The sequence below is a fragment of the Haemaphysalis longicornis genome, unplaced genomic scaffold (genome assembly GCF_048455015.1).
Source record: "Haemaphysalis longicornis isolate Haplotype H1 unplaced genomic scaffold, Haemaphysalis longicornis Haplotype H1 scaffold_9, whole genome shotgun sequence".
In the NCBI taxonomy this organism is placed as follows: Eukaryota; Metazoa; Arthropoda; class Arachnida; order Ixodida; family Ixodidae; genus Haemaphysalis; species Haemaphysalis longicornis.
This window is the reverse complement of record NW_027526460.1, coordinates 51097781-51118201: the sequence shown is the minus strand read 5'-3', so window position 1 is coordinate 51118201 and position 20421 is coordinate 51097781. Positions and strand designations below refer to the sequence as shown.

At 47.4% G+C, this 20421-nt stretch overlaps 1 protein-coding gene across 1 annotated transcript in view; it reads left to right on the top strand.

The window, feature by feature from the left end:
• LOC144153178 (calcium-activated chloride channel regulator 2-like) overlaps positions 1-20421 on the top strand; it is a 452168-nt gene that overhangs the window by 406338 nt on the left and 25409 nt on the right. The window contains exon 8 of the mRNA XM_077684827.1: positions 7924-8032. Within this exon, the coding sequence (XP_077540953.1) occupies positions 7924-8032 (109 nt within the window). The remainder of the gene's footprint in view (positions 1-7923; positions 8033-20421) is intronic.

Sequence of the window (20421 nt, the reverse complement as noted above, 5' to 3'; positions counted from 1 at the left end):
GGAGCAGGTGCTCCTCCTTCCAAATTCGTCTCCTCCCGGAGCTGAAATGGACCGAGTTTGGCTGGTCTCTCTTAACCTCGTTTCGGAAGCCATAGGGTCTCGCCGGCCATTTTTGGAGTGGCCTGGGGCGACGGATGGACGACGCGGCCTCCCGATCCGCGTTCACTTGAAAATTTTCAACGCATCCGCGCACTGCCGCTGGCGTTCTTTTGCAGCGACGGATTCGGCTGTGTGCCGGCGCGTTTGAAGTGTGAAACGTGGAAACAATATACCCGTGCCCTCCCCTCGCGACCCCTCTCTCGCCGAGCTCCAAATTTGATTTTCGCCGCTCCTACAACGCCGTATAGGTGCCCCGGCTGTTACTGGTGAGGTAGTCCCCTGCCACTGCATGGCCAGGGAACATTTGACGCTCTCAGTGTTGAGTCATGATTTCATCTCTGTCTCTCTCTCTCTCTCTCTCTCTCTCTCTCTCTCTCTCTCTCTCTCTCTCTCTCTCTCTCTCTCTCCTTCAACTTATGCAGTCTACTTCACCATATCTACATTCTGGCGAAGTATCTATATACCTTCTATAAAAGCTCCTTCCAGTGTATTATATACGTCCACGCAGTGTTGTCCTCGCATTTTTCGGGACAACATCAGTGTCGCTAACTAAGCGCCGTATAAAAAAACTATGCGGAGCGCAAATCACCCTTTGATGTACACCCGCACTCAATATGACGTGCAGCACCCGGTTTGTATTTCGAGATAATATCACCAAAACACTTGCTTTTTGTCATAAAAGGTAGTATCGGAGGAGGCTTCTGCACTCAATGTCCCCCTTTCAGACACGCACAAGACACCCATTCATAATTCCATCGCACCATGGCATCTTCGTTCTGTATCATGCGACCTGTCATTCACTCTTGTAGAAAAAAATAAGGTACCCAGGAATGCAATTCTGCAGCACTTCCTGTTCCTGCAGGACAAGTACAGGTGCACAGAATTCTATAGCGATGCGTCGAGAACTGGTTCTACGGTATCTTGTGCAGCGCACGGACCAAATTTTAATGTAAGCAAAACAATGAATTTTCATAACAGTATTTACACGGCAGAAGCATATGGCATTTTACTCGTTTCAAACCACATCATCAAACATAAAATTCCCAAGTCCATTGTGTACACAGACTCTCAAAGCGTTGTACAGGCACTGTCATTAGGAAGGTCATCTAAAAACTATGTGATAAATGCTCTCTTCAAGGTACTAATGTCTGCATATGCCTCAAATCTTGAAATAACTATATGCTGGGTACCAGGGCATTGTGGAATCCCTGGCAATGAGGCCGCCGACCAAATGGCTGGTGATGCTGCTCTCATGACTACAGTTGACGTTACAACAGTACCTTACACCGACCTAAAGACACACATCAGACGACAGCTTCGTAACACATGGCAATTACACTGGAGTCAACAAACAGACAACAAACTACACGTAATAAAACCACAACTGGGGCGCTACATAACTGACTCACACAACAGATACACTGAAGTCGCCCTGGCTAGGCTGCGGATAGGCCACACACATGTTACGCACTCCCACCTGCTCACTGGAACTTCGGGACCCACGTGTAGCAGGTGTGGAAAGGGCCTATCCGTAGTCCACATACTAATCACATACAAGGCACTTGACACAACACGACACAAACATTTCCCTGAATTATACGGACGACACATTCCTTTGCACCCATCATACTTTTTAGCCGACGAACCGATGTTTTCTAGTCAACGTGTTTTTAAGTTTTTAGCTGAGGTAAACTTTCTGCAGCTCTTGTCATATCATGTGTAATCACCCTGGCCCTATACACCAGCCATCTCCATTGTCTTTTGTTTTGCATCAACTTTACTTTTAGTCACATGTTTTAGTATGTACGGTCTCATCATAATTCAGTAACTTCTTTGGCGCTCTTTGCCCATAGTCGGCCTTGCGCCAATAAAACCCAACTATCATCATCATAAAAGGTAGTAGGAGGTTTGATGCATTAGGACACAATGCACCTAATGTGTACTTCATTTTCAACCCCTGGACACAGAACGGAAGTACTGTATGTATGTGTTTATTATTTTTTAGGAAGAGAGGGAAGTCCACCAGCAGGCGCAAATTGTCTCGCCTAGGGGCGGACACCGGAACGCCTGTTGGTATCGAAGAGGGGGGAGGGGGGAGGAGAGGAAAGAGTACATCAGAATAGGAGGATAGAATAGATGGTTAGCATGTAACGTATATAACACATAGGCAACAGTAACAAGGAACATATATAAACCACATAAGTGAGGAAAAAAAGAGGAGTTAAACTAACTGAGCAAAGTACGAATACATATAAACACACATACGAGTTCAACAGTTGTGCAAAGTACGAATAAATATAAACACTACACATATACACTAAACATCAAGGTACAGAACACAATGGTATAGCAGAAAAGCACACACACACACACACACACACACACGCACACAGAGAGAGAAAAGCTGCATCAGCAGCCGCACTCCACTGCAACCTGGGCGGTTACATGTTGTTGTAGCGGAGTGGGCTGTGGAGCTGGAGCACTTGGTCCCACTCCCTGGCACTGCGGGGGGGACAAAGCAGTTCCTCGAGTGGCCGCCCTCCTCGAAGCACGGCCAGCAGCTCCGAAGATATCTGTGAAGATACCTGTATGAAGCGGGTTGCAGGCCATACTGAGCGCGGGTGTACTATTTGATGACGAGTCATTATTAATCTGATCTGATGTATTCAGTCTATCTCTAATTACCCTTGTCCCTACCTCCACCTCTCCTTTTCTTTTATTGTACACGCTTCCCCTCTTTTTTCCTCTTAGAGGATAAGAGGCCGGATGAGCGGCATTTCTTCAGCCAGAAGCCGTCATTTGTTCATTAGTCCTGGTGCCGTTTACGAATGAGTGACAGAAACAGAGGGCGGGCCTCTTCAAGGTTGCATTACCGTACATTAAACGGTGATCTGCGCTCCGTATACTTATTTGCATATCTCTTAGTGAGCAACACTGATGCTGTCCCGCACGATGCAATGACAATACTGAGCGGACATATATTAGCACTGGACGGAGCTTTTATCTAGGGTACCAAAAAACGCAAAACAGGTCCCTTGGAGGGTTACTCAACGAGCGCGAAGCAATGATGAGCTCAATCGCATAAAAGGTATTGCCCTTAAGTAATGCTTTATCTCGTTTTGGGTAAAGCGAGGTTGTGCAATACACTGTTTACTACTCCGCGCTTACTCTGTGCCAGAGCTATCTATGCATGAGCTCGTCCAGAGAAAAAAAGTCGGCGTTCTTTGCGAACTAATTCACCGAGACGAAATGAAAATCATTTAGAGGTGGCGATTGAAGGATTTTCTAGTGTTTCCAACTTACTGTAATCTCGCATTATAGAAGACTATCTCTACCGCCCGCGCTTTGCGTAATTTGTTTGAAGTAGGTAAATTTTACCAAAGCTAAAATACATTTCCCTTCGCGGTGGCCAACCTCGAAAAGCGCTGAGAAAAGAGAAATAAACGTCAGTTTCAAATTCCTGTTAAGGGCACCTCTGACGTGTTCAACGTACGTAATTTATTTAAGTGTATTTATGTGAGAATGAGAGTGACAGCTCTTCTCTGCAACCAAGGTTTTCATCTAAACAAATGACGTGAATTTTCCCCCACACACACAAAAAAAAATTGCCCGCGTATCTGCTCCTTTCGTTGCAAATGTCGTCAAAAGACGATAGTCTTTAAATTTCCCGCGTTCCACTGCTCCAAACCGGGTGTCTCGATGCCAACGCTGCCGTACGGCGAAGACGCGTGTGAATCGAGGCGCCCTACTTCAACGTTTATAGAACCGCGTTTCCCTAGTCCAAGTGCGTTCCAAGCAGAACGTGGAACCTATCTAGTAGAACCTTTCGTAACTCTTGCCACTTCATTTCTTGAAATGCCGCCAGAAGCTATATGGCGCGGGCGACAGCAGGCGACGGCGGAGTGATATTTTTTTCTTCAGTTGATGAAGTATTTAATTTCGCCAAAATCAAACATGTACGATTTTTTATAAAGGAACGCTGCAAATATCACATCTGTATTAATTTGTTGTGTTATTTATGCGTACTGTATTGTTGTTCTTCAACAATATTGACAAGTATGAACATTACACCGGACTGAGACGGACACATTTAGCTGTGACTATATAAGACTATTGCGCAGGCATTGTTTTACTTTGGCTGGGTGGCTGAATCGAGTCACAGACAGACAGACGGACAGACATACAGACAGACACACAGACAGACCAAAATTTCTGGGTTTAAGTAGCCCAAGAAAGACTATCGTCCTTAAACAAATTCTTCTTGACATCGTGAACAATTCATGGGATACAGGCCAAGTTTCGGAACACATCAAGACAACTATCATTCCCCCCTTTCCAAAGCCCGGAAAAGATGCTCGTAGGCCCTAAAATCTCCGTCCTGTTGCCTTAACACCGACCATATGCAAATTAATTGAAAGATTGCTACATAATCGAATGCAACACCACCTTGAAAGAACTGGCTGGTTCCACCCATCACAAACGGGTTTTCGACCTAATCTCGGGACCCATGATGATCTGTGGTTACTGAGGAGAGTCATTAATCGCACTTCCCGAAGGCACTTACCAGATTTTATACTTGCTCTAGACATGCATAAAGCTTTTGATAGCGTGAACCAAGAAGGAATCCTGAAGGAGCTTGCCCTAGTATTTCCAAGTCGCAAGGCTCAAGCTTGGATTCGAAATTTTCTACAACATAGACCCATACGACTAAGTTGCCCAGGGCGTGATCCAACTACATATTACCTTGATTGGGGGGTCCCTCAGGTGTCCCTCCTCGGCCTATTCTCTTCAACCTTGCCATGAACAGAGTTGCTCGGCAACTAGAAATCGACTCATCTGCTCGGTTTGCCATGTATGCTGACGACATTGTTGTCTGGACAGAAGCGCAGGACTATCAAACCAAAGAAGAGATGCAAATTGAATTACAAGCTGCAGTTTTTAGCTTGATTCAGACGTTATCTACTTTTAATTTGGACATCTCTCCTCAGAAAACCGAACTTATCAGCATCGATGGCAGACGAGACACGAATCCGTCTCAGACCATCATTCTCTGCATAAAAGATACTGATATCACGTCTAAAAATGGCACTATACGTCTCCTTGGCTTGAAACTTGGAAGCTGTAACAGCCCCCGCAGTTGAATTCGGCATCTCCGCACAACTTGGCGTGCCTCGATGCACCTCCAACAAATACGGCGGTGCTCAACAAGCCTCATGCCAAGTGCTAGGAAGAGCAGTGGCTCATGGCCGCATTACTTATGGGTTCCCTGTTTACGACCTCAGTCCCCGACATCTGCAGGACTTAGAAATCCTCAACAGATCCTTGATCCGTACTATTGCAGGTCTCCCACGCCACACTCGGATTGACCTTCTTGAACAGGCCGTACCTCTTCCTCCGCTTCAAACATATGACGAAACGGTCTCACGTTTTCAGAAACATCTAGAATGCTCTCCGCAAGGGAGAGGAGTTGCGAAATGGCACGGGCTAAATAGCGTCTTCGATCCAGAGCCCTTCTCCGGAGGCATGCCTCCATGGGAACGTCCTCCTCTAGGAGTAATGAGACAACGCCCCCGTCTACGTGTAAATCGTAACGGCAGGGAACTTCTGGTTAAAAAAATGGGGTTCGGTCGGCACCAGAATCCCGGGACGCTCGCCGCCGAGTCTGTACACAAAGCAGCTGCGTCGGAAGATTGCCTCGAAAGCGCGTCATCCCTATTTCAGATTTGCCGCGCTTTCGAGGCGCTTTTTCAAAGAAAGTGCTACGAGTTGTGCCGCGCCTCCGCCAGATGGCGCCACGGGTCCCGCGACCTAGAGAAGACGCAGTGAAACATCCCCCTCGCGAGGGGCACGATCAAATGCAGAGCATTTCCGGGGGCGCACGACGTTAAGTAGTTACGTTAATGTTGTTGCACTTGTGGCAACTGCTCACGAGAGAGCGCTCGTCAGCAGTAATTTGAATGAGTCAACGATATAAGGCGCGGTCATAGCGTCCCATTCTTTGTCGGCTCTGTGGCGCAGTGGGTAGAGCACCATGTACATTGCGTTCCGCCCGCAGGGTCGAGGGATCGAAACCTGGCGCCGGATAGTATTTTTTAAGTGCGAATGCACTTCTTAAGCGAGCCTGAATCGTCCGCCGCCGTCGTCCGCATAGCAACAGCTGCGAGTGCGCGCGCTCCTCGTCTTCCTCCTCGTCTTCCCTAGCAACGGGGGGAGATGGGCGCGCGCTACTCTCCTCCTCCTCTCTCCGCTCAGTGACTGCGGGTGTTGGGCACCTCCTCTCCACTTCGGGCGGGAGCGCTCTCGCTCGCGTAGCGGGCGCTCCGCATTCCGACGGGTGAGGGCGCTCGTGTAGCCCTCGCCGTAACGGCGGGCGCTACTCTCCTCCTCCTCTCTCCGCTCAGTGACTGCGGGTGTTGGGCGCCTCCTCTCCACTCCAAGATCACGATATCCACCGTAATCGCGCAATCAACAACCGTGCATTCGCACTTACACACTCTCCCCCTCGGGGAAGTGCGAGGGAATTTTTTTATATAGTAGGGAGGGTGCGGTGCGGACTACGGACGTCAACGCGGGTGACATCGCGAGTTACTGAAATTATCTGCATTTAAAAACAGCGACGCCTGAATACCCGTGAGGGTGGTCGGTCAAAGGCCGGGCAGCGAGTGGTCCGAAAATTGGGACCATCTCCCCGCGAGGGGGACGCGAGTAAATGCGTCGCATAGGGGGTGGTTGTATTGCGTTAACGTTTAGTGTTTGGGGAGTTGGTGGTAGTTAGTGCGTTGTATCAGCAGCTTCTTGACGTAGTTTGAATGAGTCAAGGATATAGGGCGCGTTCGTAGCCTCCCATTCTGTGTCGGCTTTGTGGCGCAGTGGGTAGAGCACCATGTACATTGCGTTCCGCCCGCAGGGTCGAGGGATCGAAACCAGGCGCCGGATAGTATTTTTTATATATATTGTAGGGGGAGGGGTGCGGACTACGACTACGGTCGTCAACGCGGGTGACATGGTGAGTTACTGAAATGCTCTGCATTTAAAATAACATCCGCTTATGACATCACGTGTACTAAAAAGCGTGCGCGGGAATTCGTAAGCCCCAGAACATGCAGTGACTTTACCTTCACTGCGACTTTCGAGTGCGACTTCTCACGGGTTTCGCTGGCACGGGCAGCTATTACCTGGGAAATTGCTGCGGCTGCGGAAGTGTATACACTAGTGCACAAGTATAACAATAATGGATGCTTAGTTTCCCCATTTCGTTTTGAAAGGACCCACAACTTCTAAAAAAACTGAGGTTGATTCCTCTGTCATAGGAATCGGAAAAACACAAAAGGGAAATGTGCAGAGAAATCTGCAGCTGAGCATGATTTGCGGGTCGGCGGCTGTCTGGTGGGTTTGCTTTGCGAGCACCGTCCTGCTGGCGGGTCGCTACGGCAAAGGTGTACCGGCGTCATTTCCGTGACGGATATGACGTCAGAGAAATCTTCGTGTATCCCGACATAAAACACTCTCGTGTTAAAATATAAAACCCGAAAACGAACAACCCCAAGTATAACGTACATTTTAGTACTAAAGGTTGCTTCCCCGCAAGAAGACCCTGTGCATGGGGGTGCGCCCTTTACAGGCCGCTTGCTTCGTTGTACTGGCGTCACGTCCGTGACGGATACGACATCTTCTGCGAAATCTTCGTATATACTGGAATAAAACACTTTCGTGTTAAAAAGAAAGGGGGGGGGGGGTGAACTAAGATGCTGCTCCGCGTCGCCCTACTTCAAATACAACAGCATCGTGACCAAACAGTTCTTTGTTTCCTCTTCGATTTTTCAGAAATCAAGCGGGCGAGCGACTTCTGGGCAGAACGCGCTTCCACTACGTCCAAGAGGCCCCTCTGCGGATCGTCATGGTCGTGCAGGTCACCGCTGCCAGTGCGATCAGGGTGAGCAACCGCATTGACCTACCGTTCGCTTCCTTCCTCCGACGCCTGAAAATATGCAGGTCTCTTCAATTACATTTGGATATATACAGCAAGATCTACTCAGGACTCAAGCTTCGCTGGTCATCCACCTCAACTGTGGAATGGCTCACGAAATTTCGTTTGCTTTCATTTTCTTATTAGTTGATGCGTTTCCTTCAGTCAGCCCCTTGTTTGTTCTCCGGACAGATTCTTCAGAGACAACAACCAGCAGAGAGTGAGGTCACGATAGTGAAGTGACGGCCGTATAGGTCTTGACGGAATTTGTGAACCGCCCGAACCACTGCCAGGTACTCTTGCTCCGTAATAGTGTAGTTTTTTTCAGCAGAGGGAACGGCTGGCGTAAAAAACCATTCTTTCCTGAAGCTGTTCGTCACGATGCTTCAGGAGGACAGCGCAAGTCCACAGCCGCTGGCGTCCCTATGAATAATGGTGGGCCTAGCATTGTCTAAGTGGCAGAGAACTGGCCAGGACCTGAGAGCGTACTTCAGGGCTTGGAAGGAGGCTTCACACTACTTCGTCGACTCACAAGTCATGGCAGACTGCCAAAAGATCGAATAGAGGTGAAGCAATGGCTGCGAAATTACATACAAAACGGCGAAAGTAAGAAGCCAAGCTGAGAAAGCTCCGAAGGTCCTTGGACTGCCCTGGACGGGGAAAATGGAGTACAGCGGAGATCTTGCCAGGATCGGCCTTTATCTCTTCTTTGCTCTCGACATGTCCCAACACCTTGATGGTCTTTCTTGCAAAGCAGAATTTCTTTCCATTGAGCTGTAGCTTGCGCGGGAAAGGCACGCTATGACTTCATCCAAACGCTCAAGGCGCCCGAAATCCCGTTGATCTGGTATCTTCAGTGAAAAACAGCAGCGTGTTTATGCACGTTAAAAAATAATTTTTTCCGTGATGTTTAGCGGGTAACGTCGTGGTAGTGAGACATCTAGTATTTAACCTAACTGGAATAAAAAAAAAAAGATGGCGCATGAGCACCTTAAGAGTATTTGTTTTGTTTTGTCCGGCTGTACCCGTAATCAGATTTAAAGGGCTGTCACGTAATTTAGCACTCAGTTCGCCGTCGCTTTTAATGCCTTTGACGCCTGCCGAACTCTTCTTTGCGGCCGTTTTCCCTTAGCAAGCACTCGTAATTCTCAAATTCTTCAACCCACGCCGCTGGTCTTAGTCAGCGCCCCTAATGCCTTTTCAGCGCGTCGTATTCACCCGCCTCGGCCTTTGCGACACGGTGTTCGCGCACGTTCGCCCGCCGCCGTACCCTAGCTGTCGCGCTGTTTGTACGTCCGCCAAACAGAAACCGCAGCAAGCGGAAGAAAAACTCCTTCGGTCCCCGTTCTTTCTGCCACAGTCAGCTCTGCGGACAGCCGCCTTTTGTTTCGCTAATCAGGCAGGCTGACCGCGAATCGAAGTGCTCGCTCATCGGCTTCTCTGGATGAAAACAACACCCAATAAAGCAAAAAAAGGAGGGGAAGCTCAGGAAAAACACAAGAAAGTTGAGGTTGCAGACAGGAAACCCGCGCTGCGTACGCCCAATTAGTACCGCGGATATGTCTTCGCTCTTTTTATCTCCCTTAGCTTGACTATAGTAAATGGTATATTTCGCTCCGTCTTCGCTTGTGCAACCTGGCTTCTTTTTTCTTTCTCTTTCTTTTCTTTCCTTTTTTTTTTTTCAACACCTTTCGAGCTACTTATTTTCTCTCGAAACTCGGAGAATCGTCTGTTTTTTCTGTCGTCTGCTCCAGAGAGTGCAGCCTTCTGCATGAGGCGAGCCCTTTGTCTGCGACCGAAAGCACTCCGATCTTCCGCGCCCGTCGGGACGCTAGAACTAACGGACCGCCCGAGTGCGTGTCCTGCCGTCTCTCTCTCTCTCTCTCTTTCTCTCCCCCTCTCACCTCGCCTTTCTTTCTTCTCTTTCTGGAGAAAGAAAGACACGTCAACATTTCCTCACTTTCCGTCTCTCCATCGCAGTATATATAGTCGGCAGCCGAGGTTATTTGTATTCTCTCAGGTCCTTACAGATTCGGCCCCTAATTCGTCTGCTCGTTGCGACCAGGCCTAACGCTCTTCGGATCATTACGCGAATCGCGCATTTTATTCTTTCTCATACGACTCCGCTCCGTCTTCTTTTTTTTTTTCTGCTCCCTTGCGGCGGAAGGAAGAAGGGAGAGGGGAATGGAGGGGCAAACATCTCGCACTTCCCGCTTCCGCGAACCCCCTCTCCCCCGAGCTTCCTCCTCGCGTTCGATCCATACACTTTCTGGGAGAATCGATACGCTGCTGTTTTTTGTTTTCGTATCTCCCGCCCTTTCTCTCCCTACCCGCCTCCATTCTCTTCCCCGCACTGACACTACACTACACTGCCCGGGGACCGCTCGCCGCGACCCAGAGCTATTGACCGCCGTTTCCCTCGGAAGCACGAGCTTGGGGTGGAGGGAGTGAGAAATGCACAGCGCAGCGAGGAGCGGCTATCCTCCCCAGACGACAGCGCCTCAACAATCTCGCGCCCATCTAGGAGGCTATAATTGGACCCCGTGGACCTGGGTACCGAGAAATCCCGGCGCAAACGTCGCGCCCTCGCTCCTCCTGCTCCCTTTTCTCTTCCCATCCCCCATCCTGCTCTTCATCCTCTTCGTCCCGCGAAGAACCACAGGGTGTTGCCGCCGCTTCGTCTGCTTCGCGATTTAACGCGCAAAAAAAAAGTACATAAACATTTTTTTTTTTCGCTCGTCGTCATCGTTTCGACTGCGGGGGATCGACTTTCACTAGTTGAAGGGAGCGCGAGGGACTCAAGAGAAATGTATCTTCTACGGCGGCGCCTCAAATTAGCGGGCAAATGAATGGACTTTATTGAATCGCTCTCTTCAAATGTGTCGGGGATTCCTCGAGAGCGTGTCGGGAAAGCGTGTGATAATGACTGAGCTGCTTGTAAATTGCGCTTTAGCATTTCTGTGCCGCTTGGGGGGCGCTTGGCGTGTTGTCAATTTTGAAAGTTTTGGCGCCGTTATCTCGCACGAGGCTAGTAATTGTCGTGCAGCGCTGAGTGCGTGGGGCTTATTTAGGGCCCTGGAAAGCAACAACGACGACGACTTTTAGCGAGGTATTATGACACTGTCGTAATACAAAAAAAAAACTTATAATGGTTTATTTGGCGGGTTCGAAAAAAAAAAACAAGGAAAACAAGAAATATAAAATGGTGTCCAGAACAGAAAAAAAGGGCGGCGTACCAGTGCCCTTGACAAATATTATACTCAGTAGCTCGCAATGCATAGTCGATACCAAAACCATACTTTATCCTTGCATCATTGAACAGCCGAAAACACCCTCTGTAAAATTAGAAAAAAGGAATCTGAGATCTCCACCGTCATTCATAAGCCAAATTTCTTTAAGTTCCCCAGTTTAATTTTCGTAATTTAATCGCTGAGGTCCATGTATTGGTGACGTTAAGGAATTATATTTTTGCAATAAAATACGAATTGTTCAAGGGTAAACGTTGTTTGAGTATGGCGGAGCTCGTTAGAGGCGGCGCCACTGTTTAATACAATCCCAAATCGCTAGCAATACTCTATCCTTTTTAGGTATTAGGCATGCACTGCTACAACGTTTCAACTTCTCTTCACGCCACATTCCGTGCCCACAGGTCATACGGCATTAAGCCGCCAAGCAAAGTCGACGCCATCGGTGTTCCATAATGTCGGAAGAAGGAAACGCAGCCACGTCCTAATCTCACCGCGATCACACGATTAGCGGACCCCGTTTGGTCCGCCAAATAGCCGCGCTAATTGTCCTGTCCGCCAGCCTGATTCGGAATGACGGCACGACCAACAGAAACAAATATCAGGGTACAAACAAAATAAAAAAGAAACACACGACGCGACCTTTATGTCGTTCTCGCAAAACGAACTGGGCAGTCAGGGTTAATGAGCAGAGGCCGAACGTGCGAAATGCAAACCACAGAAAATTCGCGAGCATGTGAGAGCCGACCCGCCCTCCCGCTCGTGCGCGCACCCTTGAAAACGTGCCCGTACCGGGGTAATTAACGCGCTCACTTTGTCACCCCGGCGATGAACGGGTTTGGCCTTTCCGCGTTACGCCGCTTCCATCGCGTTATCTAAATCACCATCAAAAATAATTAACCTCCCCTCCTATTCACGCCCCCAACCTCGCGTTCCGTTTCCGCTCTGACATTTCCGTGTTTTGACGTCTCTCTCTCCACGCAAGCTACCCGTTGCCACGCCCTCTCTTGCCCCCAAACGTCCTCTACTTTTATTTATTTGCTTTTTTTTTTTTTTGGCCAGCCGGGTATCGGAATTGTTCCGGAATAGTTCGCGTTGCAGAGCGTGGGCGATATATCTTTTCGGAAGCAATGACAACTCGGTAAGTTCCAGGTGTCTATGACGGGTTATGTCTGGATATTAAAGCAAGAAAGGCAGAGCAAGGCACCAAGGTTTTAAAAATTGAGTACTTCGCGTTTTAATTTTCTGGTAATCTGTATTGGTGGAAGATGACGTACACCTCTGGTTACTTTTCCATACGCCGTTTTTCTGACAGGGAAAGCTTATATATATATATATATAGATATATATATATATCTATATATATATATATATATATATATATATATATATATATATATATATATATATATATATATATATATATATATATATATATATATATATATATATATATATATATATTCTAAATAACCCCTGAAGAAGAAAGGTTCTCCTTTCGCAACTGTTGGGAACAATAAAACCCTTGTTCAGTGTTTTCCAAGTGTCTGCACCCAAGTTTTGACCTATATATATATATATATATATATATATATATATATATATATATATATATATATCGAGTCAGAATGTGAAATGAGGGGCTCGTTGAAAATAACACAGAAATAAGGGTTGGCAGTCAAGAAAACCTCGGAAAGCAAAGGGGAGAATGTCGTAGGTCATTGAAACAGATGAAGACTTTGGAAAGACAGAAAGAAAGAAAGGGGAGAAAAAATGCCCGCCGGGTGGGATCCGAACCCACGACCTCCAGAAATTCTTTATCTGCTAATTCTTTATCTGTTTCAATGACCTACCACATACCCTTTGCTTTCGGAGGTTTTCTTGACTGCCAACCTTTAAATACATATATATATATATATATATATATATATATATATATATATATATATATATATATATATATATATATTGAGGTCCGAAGGTTTCAAACTGCGGACAGGACCACCACTGATGATGGTAGTTTAAAATATGAAGCAAGCAGTACAAGGAATAGATACAGTATTATTCGCGCAAGTGAAACCACCTTACTATACGTACAATTCGCTCAAGCGTCCGATGTTTAACAAAAGGTTTCTTAGTTTAAGTAGAACTCAAAAGTGTTATCAAAAAGTAAAAATAATTTTTTCTTTGTTCGAAGGAAGGCATCTGTAAATCAATACCGTGCCTGTATTTGACAATCTCGAAATTTCTATTCAAGTGTGCCGGACGCAGTTCTGTACTAGCGCTTTTCTTTCGTAATCAGTACAATGTATAAATATCGAGGTTACCTTTTAATTCACATTCCTATTGGCGGAAAGAGGAACAGCAGGCCCCTTTGATGCAAAGCACGCGCACAAAAATAACGAAAGTGCCTTCCAAGAATTACTTTTTATACGCATAGAATCTTTAACGCAGCACGCGTCTTCTCGGCTTTCATGGCCCGTTAAATTTAAGGTGTGCTTAACTAAAGCAGTCTTTACCGCCGTAGCTGGAGGAAGAAAAAGTAAAGGAAGTTGGGTTTGGTTGAATAAAGAAGTTTTCCGGCAGACCGAAAAAAATTGAGAAGGCAGGGCGGAAGGCATCGCAGCGACGAAGGCTAAGAGGCGCAAAGGAAAAATACATAATCCGTGTGAGAAAATTACTTTCACAGTGCACTTTTATTCGTCGGAGTGCAGCCCGTTTTTTTTTTTTTTTTTTCCTGTTGTTGCTGTGCGGCGTATGCTTTCGGAGAAAGTGAACTGCTTTCTCAGCAATAACATGTCTGCAGAAAATCTAATTAATCCATACAGAAACATCTTTACCCATTTGCAGTGATTGTCTAAACAGTCTAATTAAATATTGGCCCAATCAGGAACAATACGTCCATCCTAATCACTAAAGTCAAATTGGAGCTTTTCTTATAATGAGATTTTAATTACGGAAACGCTATTAGTTGCGTAAACGGCTGCATGTTAATTAAAAAGTGCCCGGGTTAAGAAGTTACGGTGCATTGTGCGCGCTAAAAATCTACGCATCGTCTTTTTTTTTTTTTTTTTCGCTACAGTTCAAATATGGAATGTACAACATGTCGAAGCTACAGCCCATTTTTTCTCTCCGCATGCTACGAAAACGAACGCCCACGGAAAGGGCTCTGTAGTCCAAAGAATCTGGTTATACTTAACACAGGCTGAATTCAGCCCTGGAGCGACTTTTTACAGAACCCCGTACCTTTGGGCCTCTGGAGGAACATAGAGAGAGAATAAAACTGGAGGCCAACTGTTGTTCCTAGGCGTCGGCAAGAGCCTCTGGGCTCTGGCAGCGTGTTCGGCCAGTTGGATGGCCTAGAGTTGATCCTCCGGGCTGGAGCTGCGCAGTACGGTCTCCCACTGCTCACTGTTATTAATATTGTCACGAGAAGGTGGGCAGAAAAAGGGCAGTTGAGCGTAGCTTTGTGGTTCCAGCCACCGACGACGAAGCAGCCCTGCGTGGGCTGGCAGCCTGCGCGGACTCTGCCATGGCCGCCATGTAAATTTACTGTAATTAGATCGTTCCTGCCACCACATAACAATATTGCGACATAGTGTGGCCGCCAGAGGTCATTGTCATAGTATGTGAGGGAAAAATTGGCTGGCGATTACGATACTCCCTAATGCGATATTTCGGCGCAGCAGCAGTGCGCTGAGGAAGACCCTCCACTCTGGGTTCTCTGACGGAAGCGATGATGAGCCTCTGCGTCGGCGGCGCGAAGTGCGTCTCAGGAAGGAACCACGAACTGCTAAAGCGAACGCACATCATAGTCACGCGCACCCCCCCCCCCCCCCCCGCCACGTTTTCGCCAAGCGTCGCGCGGTCGAGTGCCGTGTGCCGGCACAGCATACTGCCCCCTTCCCTCCCCCACCGCACACATTCGAAAAGCGCTGGCTGGCGCCGCCTCGGCGAACCGCCCTCCCCTCCCAATTTCGCGACACTCTCCTCCTTTGCTTTCTTTCAACGTTCGCTTTTTTCTTTCTCTCGTCGGTCTTGCCATCGTTCACTCGATTACGCCGACAACGCGGCTCAGCCCAGAGACGGCCGCCAAAGGGCTGCGCCCTAAAAAACAAGCAACACCTAGGCTACAACGCGTTGCGTGGTGGTGGTGGCGGGTGTACTGGGAAGGGGGGGGGAGCAAAAATTGGGGCACGGATTATTCGAACCACCTGCGGACTGTTACAGAACTAGTCCTGTGCAAGGCGAAGTCCGTCTTAGCAAACGAAACTAACTACAACAACTACTACTACTGCTAATAGTAGAGTAATAGTTTACTTGTTTCAAAATCTCGTACATCCGGGCATTTTGTTTTTCACCTGCATGAGAAAATAATCCGCCGCGTTCGCGAACCGAACCTGCAACCTCTTGCTGAGTAGCGAACCTTCTCGATTTTTTTATTCTGTTGTGTGTTTTTCAGCTGTTCAAGAGCGACATCGCAACAATGTTGTCCGAACATATAAAAGCGGATAAAATTCGCTCAGCCTGAGCCACGGGGCTGACAGAACTGCGATCGTGTTATTCACAGTCGTAATGCCACGTCCAAGTCGCCCTCTTCTGGGTTCTTTTTTTCTCTCCTTTTTTTTTGGTGTAAATGCCTGTTTCTTGTTTATTCGAAAACACAAAACCGTTGTCTGCCATCATAACGGCATTTTAGTCGTGTTTTATTTATTTTTCCTTTCGAAAGAGACAGGCGCGGCCAGAGAGAAAGGGGAAAACACGGTGTTCTGCAAACCCCAGATAAGACGGCGCTCCGGGCGTCAAACGGGGCCGCGAACAAAAGAAAAACCCGAAACTCGGTTTTTCCTCTCGTAATACCTTTTTTTATCTCATTTCTTTCACTTCCAGTAGATTTTCGTTTGGCACGATTATTTTTCTTTCTCCCTCTATTTTTCTTTCGTTGTCATCACTACGAGAACAGCAGAGAAATATAAAATTCAAGTTGTCTCTTTTTTTGACAACTTTTCACCAAGGGTAGGCCTGCTGACAGGAGCGAGACAGGCTCAATTTCTTAAGACGTTACGTTCAAGCATGATTTATGCAAAGCTCCGCGCCACCTAGGGGGCCTGTGCCTCTACCGATACTCTGCTTTCTATACATGGCCGCGTCTGCAGCATATTCAGCTCTCAAGTTATCTTGTCCCGAACGCGAAACGCAGAGAAATGACAAGAGAGAACTCGAAGCAAAAGTTAGGGACCACCTAATCTTAGCTCAAAGGATGACGTACACCGTTAAAGACAGGTGAATGTGAAGCGAGTATTTCGAAAACTGTGTTTTGGGTATATAGCGCGATAAGCTCTTTGTTGGCTAAAAAACGCTTCCCTCTGGTGAAAAAACGGTACATGTACCACGTAGAGGACGCTGCGTTTAGATGCGTGCCATGTAGGGATGCTAAAAATTAACCAGAAGGACATTGAAGTGGGAAAACAAATTGGCTTTTATAGATGGATTGCAGTGCCGAGAAGACAGGTATACCCCTTATGCTAGCAGCAGTACACCAATCCGGCTGTCGTCTCTACGAGTCCAGGTTGATTTGTACCAACTGCAGTTCGAAGGCGTTATCGCAACGAAGACTGGACTGGAAAGGACTTTATTCACATCGATCCTGCAGTGGGCGGGGGTTTGTCGATCTTTTTATTTACTTTTGTCTTTAACAAAATACCGCAGCCCTGATCACTTTTCTTGCGTGTAACAGCAGAACTTCATAACTCTACAGGGTCGTCCCTAGTATTGTCATTCTAGTAGTTCTTTTTTAACATGAAAGTTTTTCATTCTGGGATACACCAAGATTTCACTGATGTCATATCCGTCACGGAAATGACGCGAGTACAACGAAGCAAACGGCCTGTAAAGGGTGCACCCCTGCACACAGGGTCTTCTTGCGGGGAAGAAACCTTCAGTACTAAATATTGCGTTGTACTTAGGGTTGTTCATTTTCGGGTTTTATATTTTAACACAAGTGTCTTATGCCGGGATACACCAAGATTTCACTTACGTCATATCCCTCACGGAAATGACGCCGGTACACCTTTGCCGAAGCGACCCGCCAGCAGGACGTCGCTCACCAAACACACCCACAAGACAGCCGCCGACCCGCAAATCCTGCTCATTTGCAGATTTCGCTGCACATTTCACTTTCGTGTTTTCACAATTCCTATGGCAGATGAATCAACCTAAGTTTTTTTCTGCAGTTTCGTGAAAGAGAACCTCGCACCAGCTTTGACAATTGAAACGTGATTTATTGCACCATTTTATTTTTAGCACGAGAGAGAGAGAGAGAGAGAGAGAGAGAGAGAGAGAGAGAGAGAGAGAGAGAGAGAGAGAGAGAGAGAGAGAGAGAGAGAGAGAGAGAGAGTCCAACCAAACAGGAGCTGGCTACTCCAGGCATTGGAGTATACAAAAGGTACAATACTTGTCTTCAGGAACCACAAGGTTAGACTAAGTACATTGAAACAGCAGCGGATGAAATATCGCATGCGCACTCAGTAACTACTTGCTATGTATAGTAGAAAAGTTTTAATTGAGATTTATTTACACCATTTCGATCGGTATTTTAGGTAAGAAATGCTTTAATCTTGGTCTGTTTACAACAGAAGGAAAAAGTAATGTCACCACTTGTGAAGGGGTAGGGGCGCCTGTCTAAATTGTTTTTCCCTTCATTAAAGTATTTTTATTATCATTTCAGACGGTAACAAAGCAGAGACCATTCGTCCAAACTATAACCCCGGGAACCTTTTTTGCGGTTATGACCGTTCGCATGCATCGGGATATGTATACGCATAAAACGAAAGTCCTAATTTAGTTCCCTTCCACTCGGCTTGCTTCTTCGAAATACTCCCTGAGCACACTTACTCCGTTTCGCAACTTATCATTGACACTTGTAGCCCCTGTGACGCCAACATTTTATGCTTACTCCTTCGCGCATGTTTGCACAGTGGCTCACAAAGCGGGAACTACATCGCCGACTCGGAGCGTCCTCTCCCCCGTCGTTCTGTACTTCAGAGTGCCGCTCTGCCGACGAGATGAGCACGCTACAGGTGCCTATGCTCTCCCGGAGCAATCGAATCCTGCCAGGAAACTCGGACACCGTTTCGCGCACTTCCAGCGTCTGAACAGCCATAATCTCCTCTTCGTAAAACGCTCCATTTGCTGTTTTACAGCCGGCTTCCGACCATTCAATCTTCATTCGCTTCAGGGCGCGCAGCAGTGACCGGGCCCTCTCCGTTTACTGCTGCATCATGCCTTTTCTTCAGCAGCATCAACAAGCAGCGGCGCAGCACATTGGCTTCTATTATTCGCGGTAAAAAAACGAATAAAACAAAAGAAATGCGATGCAAAAAGCGATGGTTCCCCCTTATTCCATTCGGCCGGACGAACGCAGTCGTAAGACTTCTGACGAAAGCGTTCCCGTAGCCGCCCACACTTATGACATTTCTTTCTACTGTTTGTGCATTTGGTTTTCTCACAACAACCTTGAGGGCGTTCGCATGTAAACCCGTCTTTGTTTTGCCTCCGAGGCTCGCCCGAGCGCGCGCTTCTCCGCCGAACGCGTAAAAAGAGGTCCCCCGGTGATTAAATTTTAAGAAGAACCGTCTTTACAGCCCACGCCCTTGTTTCTCTCCTTCTGTTTTTTGAACTCGTGACCTCCCGGCAGCGGCGGGACTACAACACAAACCGGCGATGTCGCGAAATAAAGTTATTCTCTCTCTCACTCTCTCTCTCTGTCTCTCTCTCGACTCTTGCTGCCTTTCATCCTTGGCGATGCCGTGCCGCTTGAATAGGTGCTTCTCGCGAGAGAGGCAGCCGCGTTCGCTCGCATCGCTCGACTAACAATGCGCTTGTCATGTTCAGGAGCGCCCCCGCCATCTCCTCCTTCCGTGTCGTCGTCTCCGTCTCGTCGTCGTCGGTGGCCGGAAACGATTTCTCGGCAGTTTTGTAGCCCGCCCCCGCCTCCACCTCCCCTCGTGTTGTTCGGGACCGAATGCGTTTTCGCGCGGAAGGGAATCTCGAGCATCTGCTTGTTCCTGCCTAGCCCTGCGCGCATCGCCAGTTCTTCCCCCATTGTGTGTGCGTGCGCGTGTTTAAAGAAGCGTGGAACAAAGGGCAGCCTTTCGTACCCCCCCCCCCCTTTCTTGGCGTATTCGAAGGATTACGAGTGGTTCTGGTGCATAATAATAGCCGGGATTTTATGCTTCTGTGTTTTCATCCGTTCTGGCGTTGGCTGTTTGAACGTCGGGTCTTTTGAATTGCACAGGCTTTCGAGTTACCTGCGAGGTTCAATTATTCTCTAAACGTGTCGCCCATTTCACCAGGATGTGCTTTGGTGCAGCTGGCACAGTCGCGCAGTAATTTCGGATAAATGCGTCAGTTATTTTTGTTTAGGTCTCGGGGGTAATTGTTGTATTCGCTTCGTGATACAACGTTTGCATAGCAATGCAGTATACATCGGTTAAGATGTGTTACAAACTACAGTGCACCTTAACAGTTGCTCGTTAATACGAAATCTTGAAACCCGTCCAGTTGCAGTCACTGCTGTCTGCACAGGTTACGAACGGAAAGCACGTGGCGGCTTGCACATAAAATTCGCTTTTAAAGACGATAGTCTTTCTTGGGCTACTTAAACCCAGAAATTTTGGTCTGTCTGTATGTCTGTCTGTCTGTCTGTCTGTCCGTCTGTCTGTCTGTGACTCGATTCAGCCACCCGGCCAAAGCAAAACAATGCCTGCGCTATAGTCTTATAGTCACAGCTAAATCTACCCGTCTATGTCCGGCGTAATGTTCATACTTGTCAACATTGTTGAAAAAGAACAAGACATTACGCAAATATGAGACAACAAATCAATACAGAAGTGATATTTGCAGTGTTTCTTTATAACAAAATCAAACACGCTTGACTTTTACGAAATGAAATACTTCATCAACTGCAGAAAAAGAATCCACTCCGCCGTCGCCTGCTGTCGCCCGCGCCACTATAGCTTCTGGCGCCATTTTAAGAAATCAACCGGCAACAGTTACGCAAGGTTCCACTAGGTAGGTTCCACGTTCTGCTTGCAACGCACGTGGAGTAGG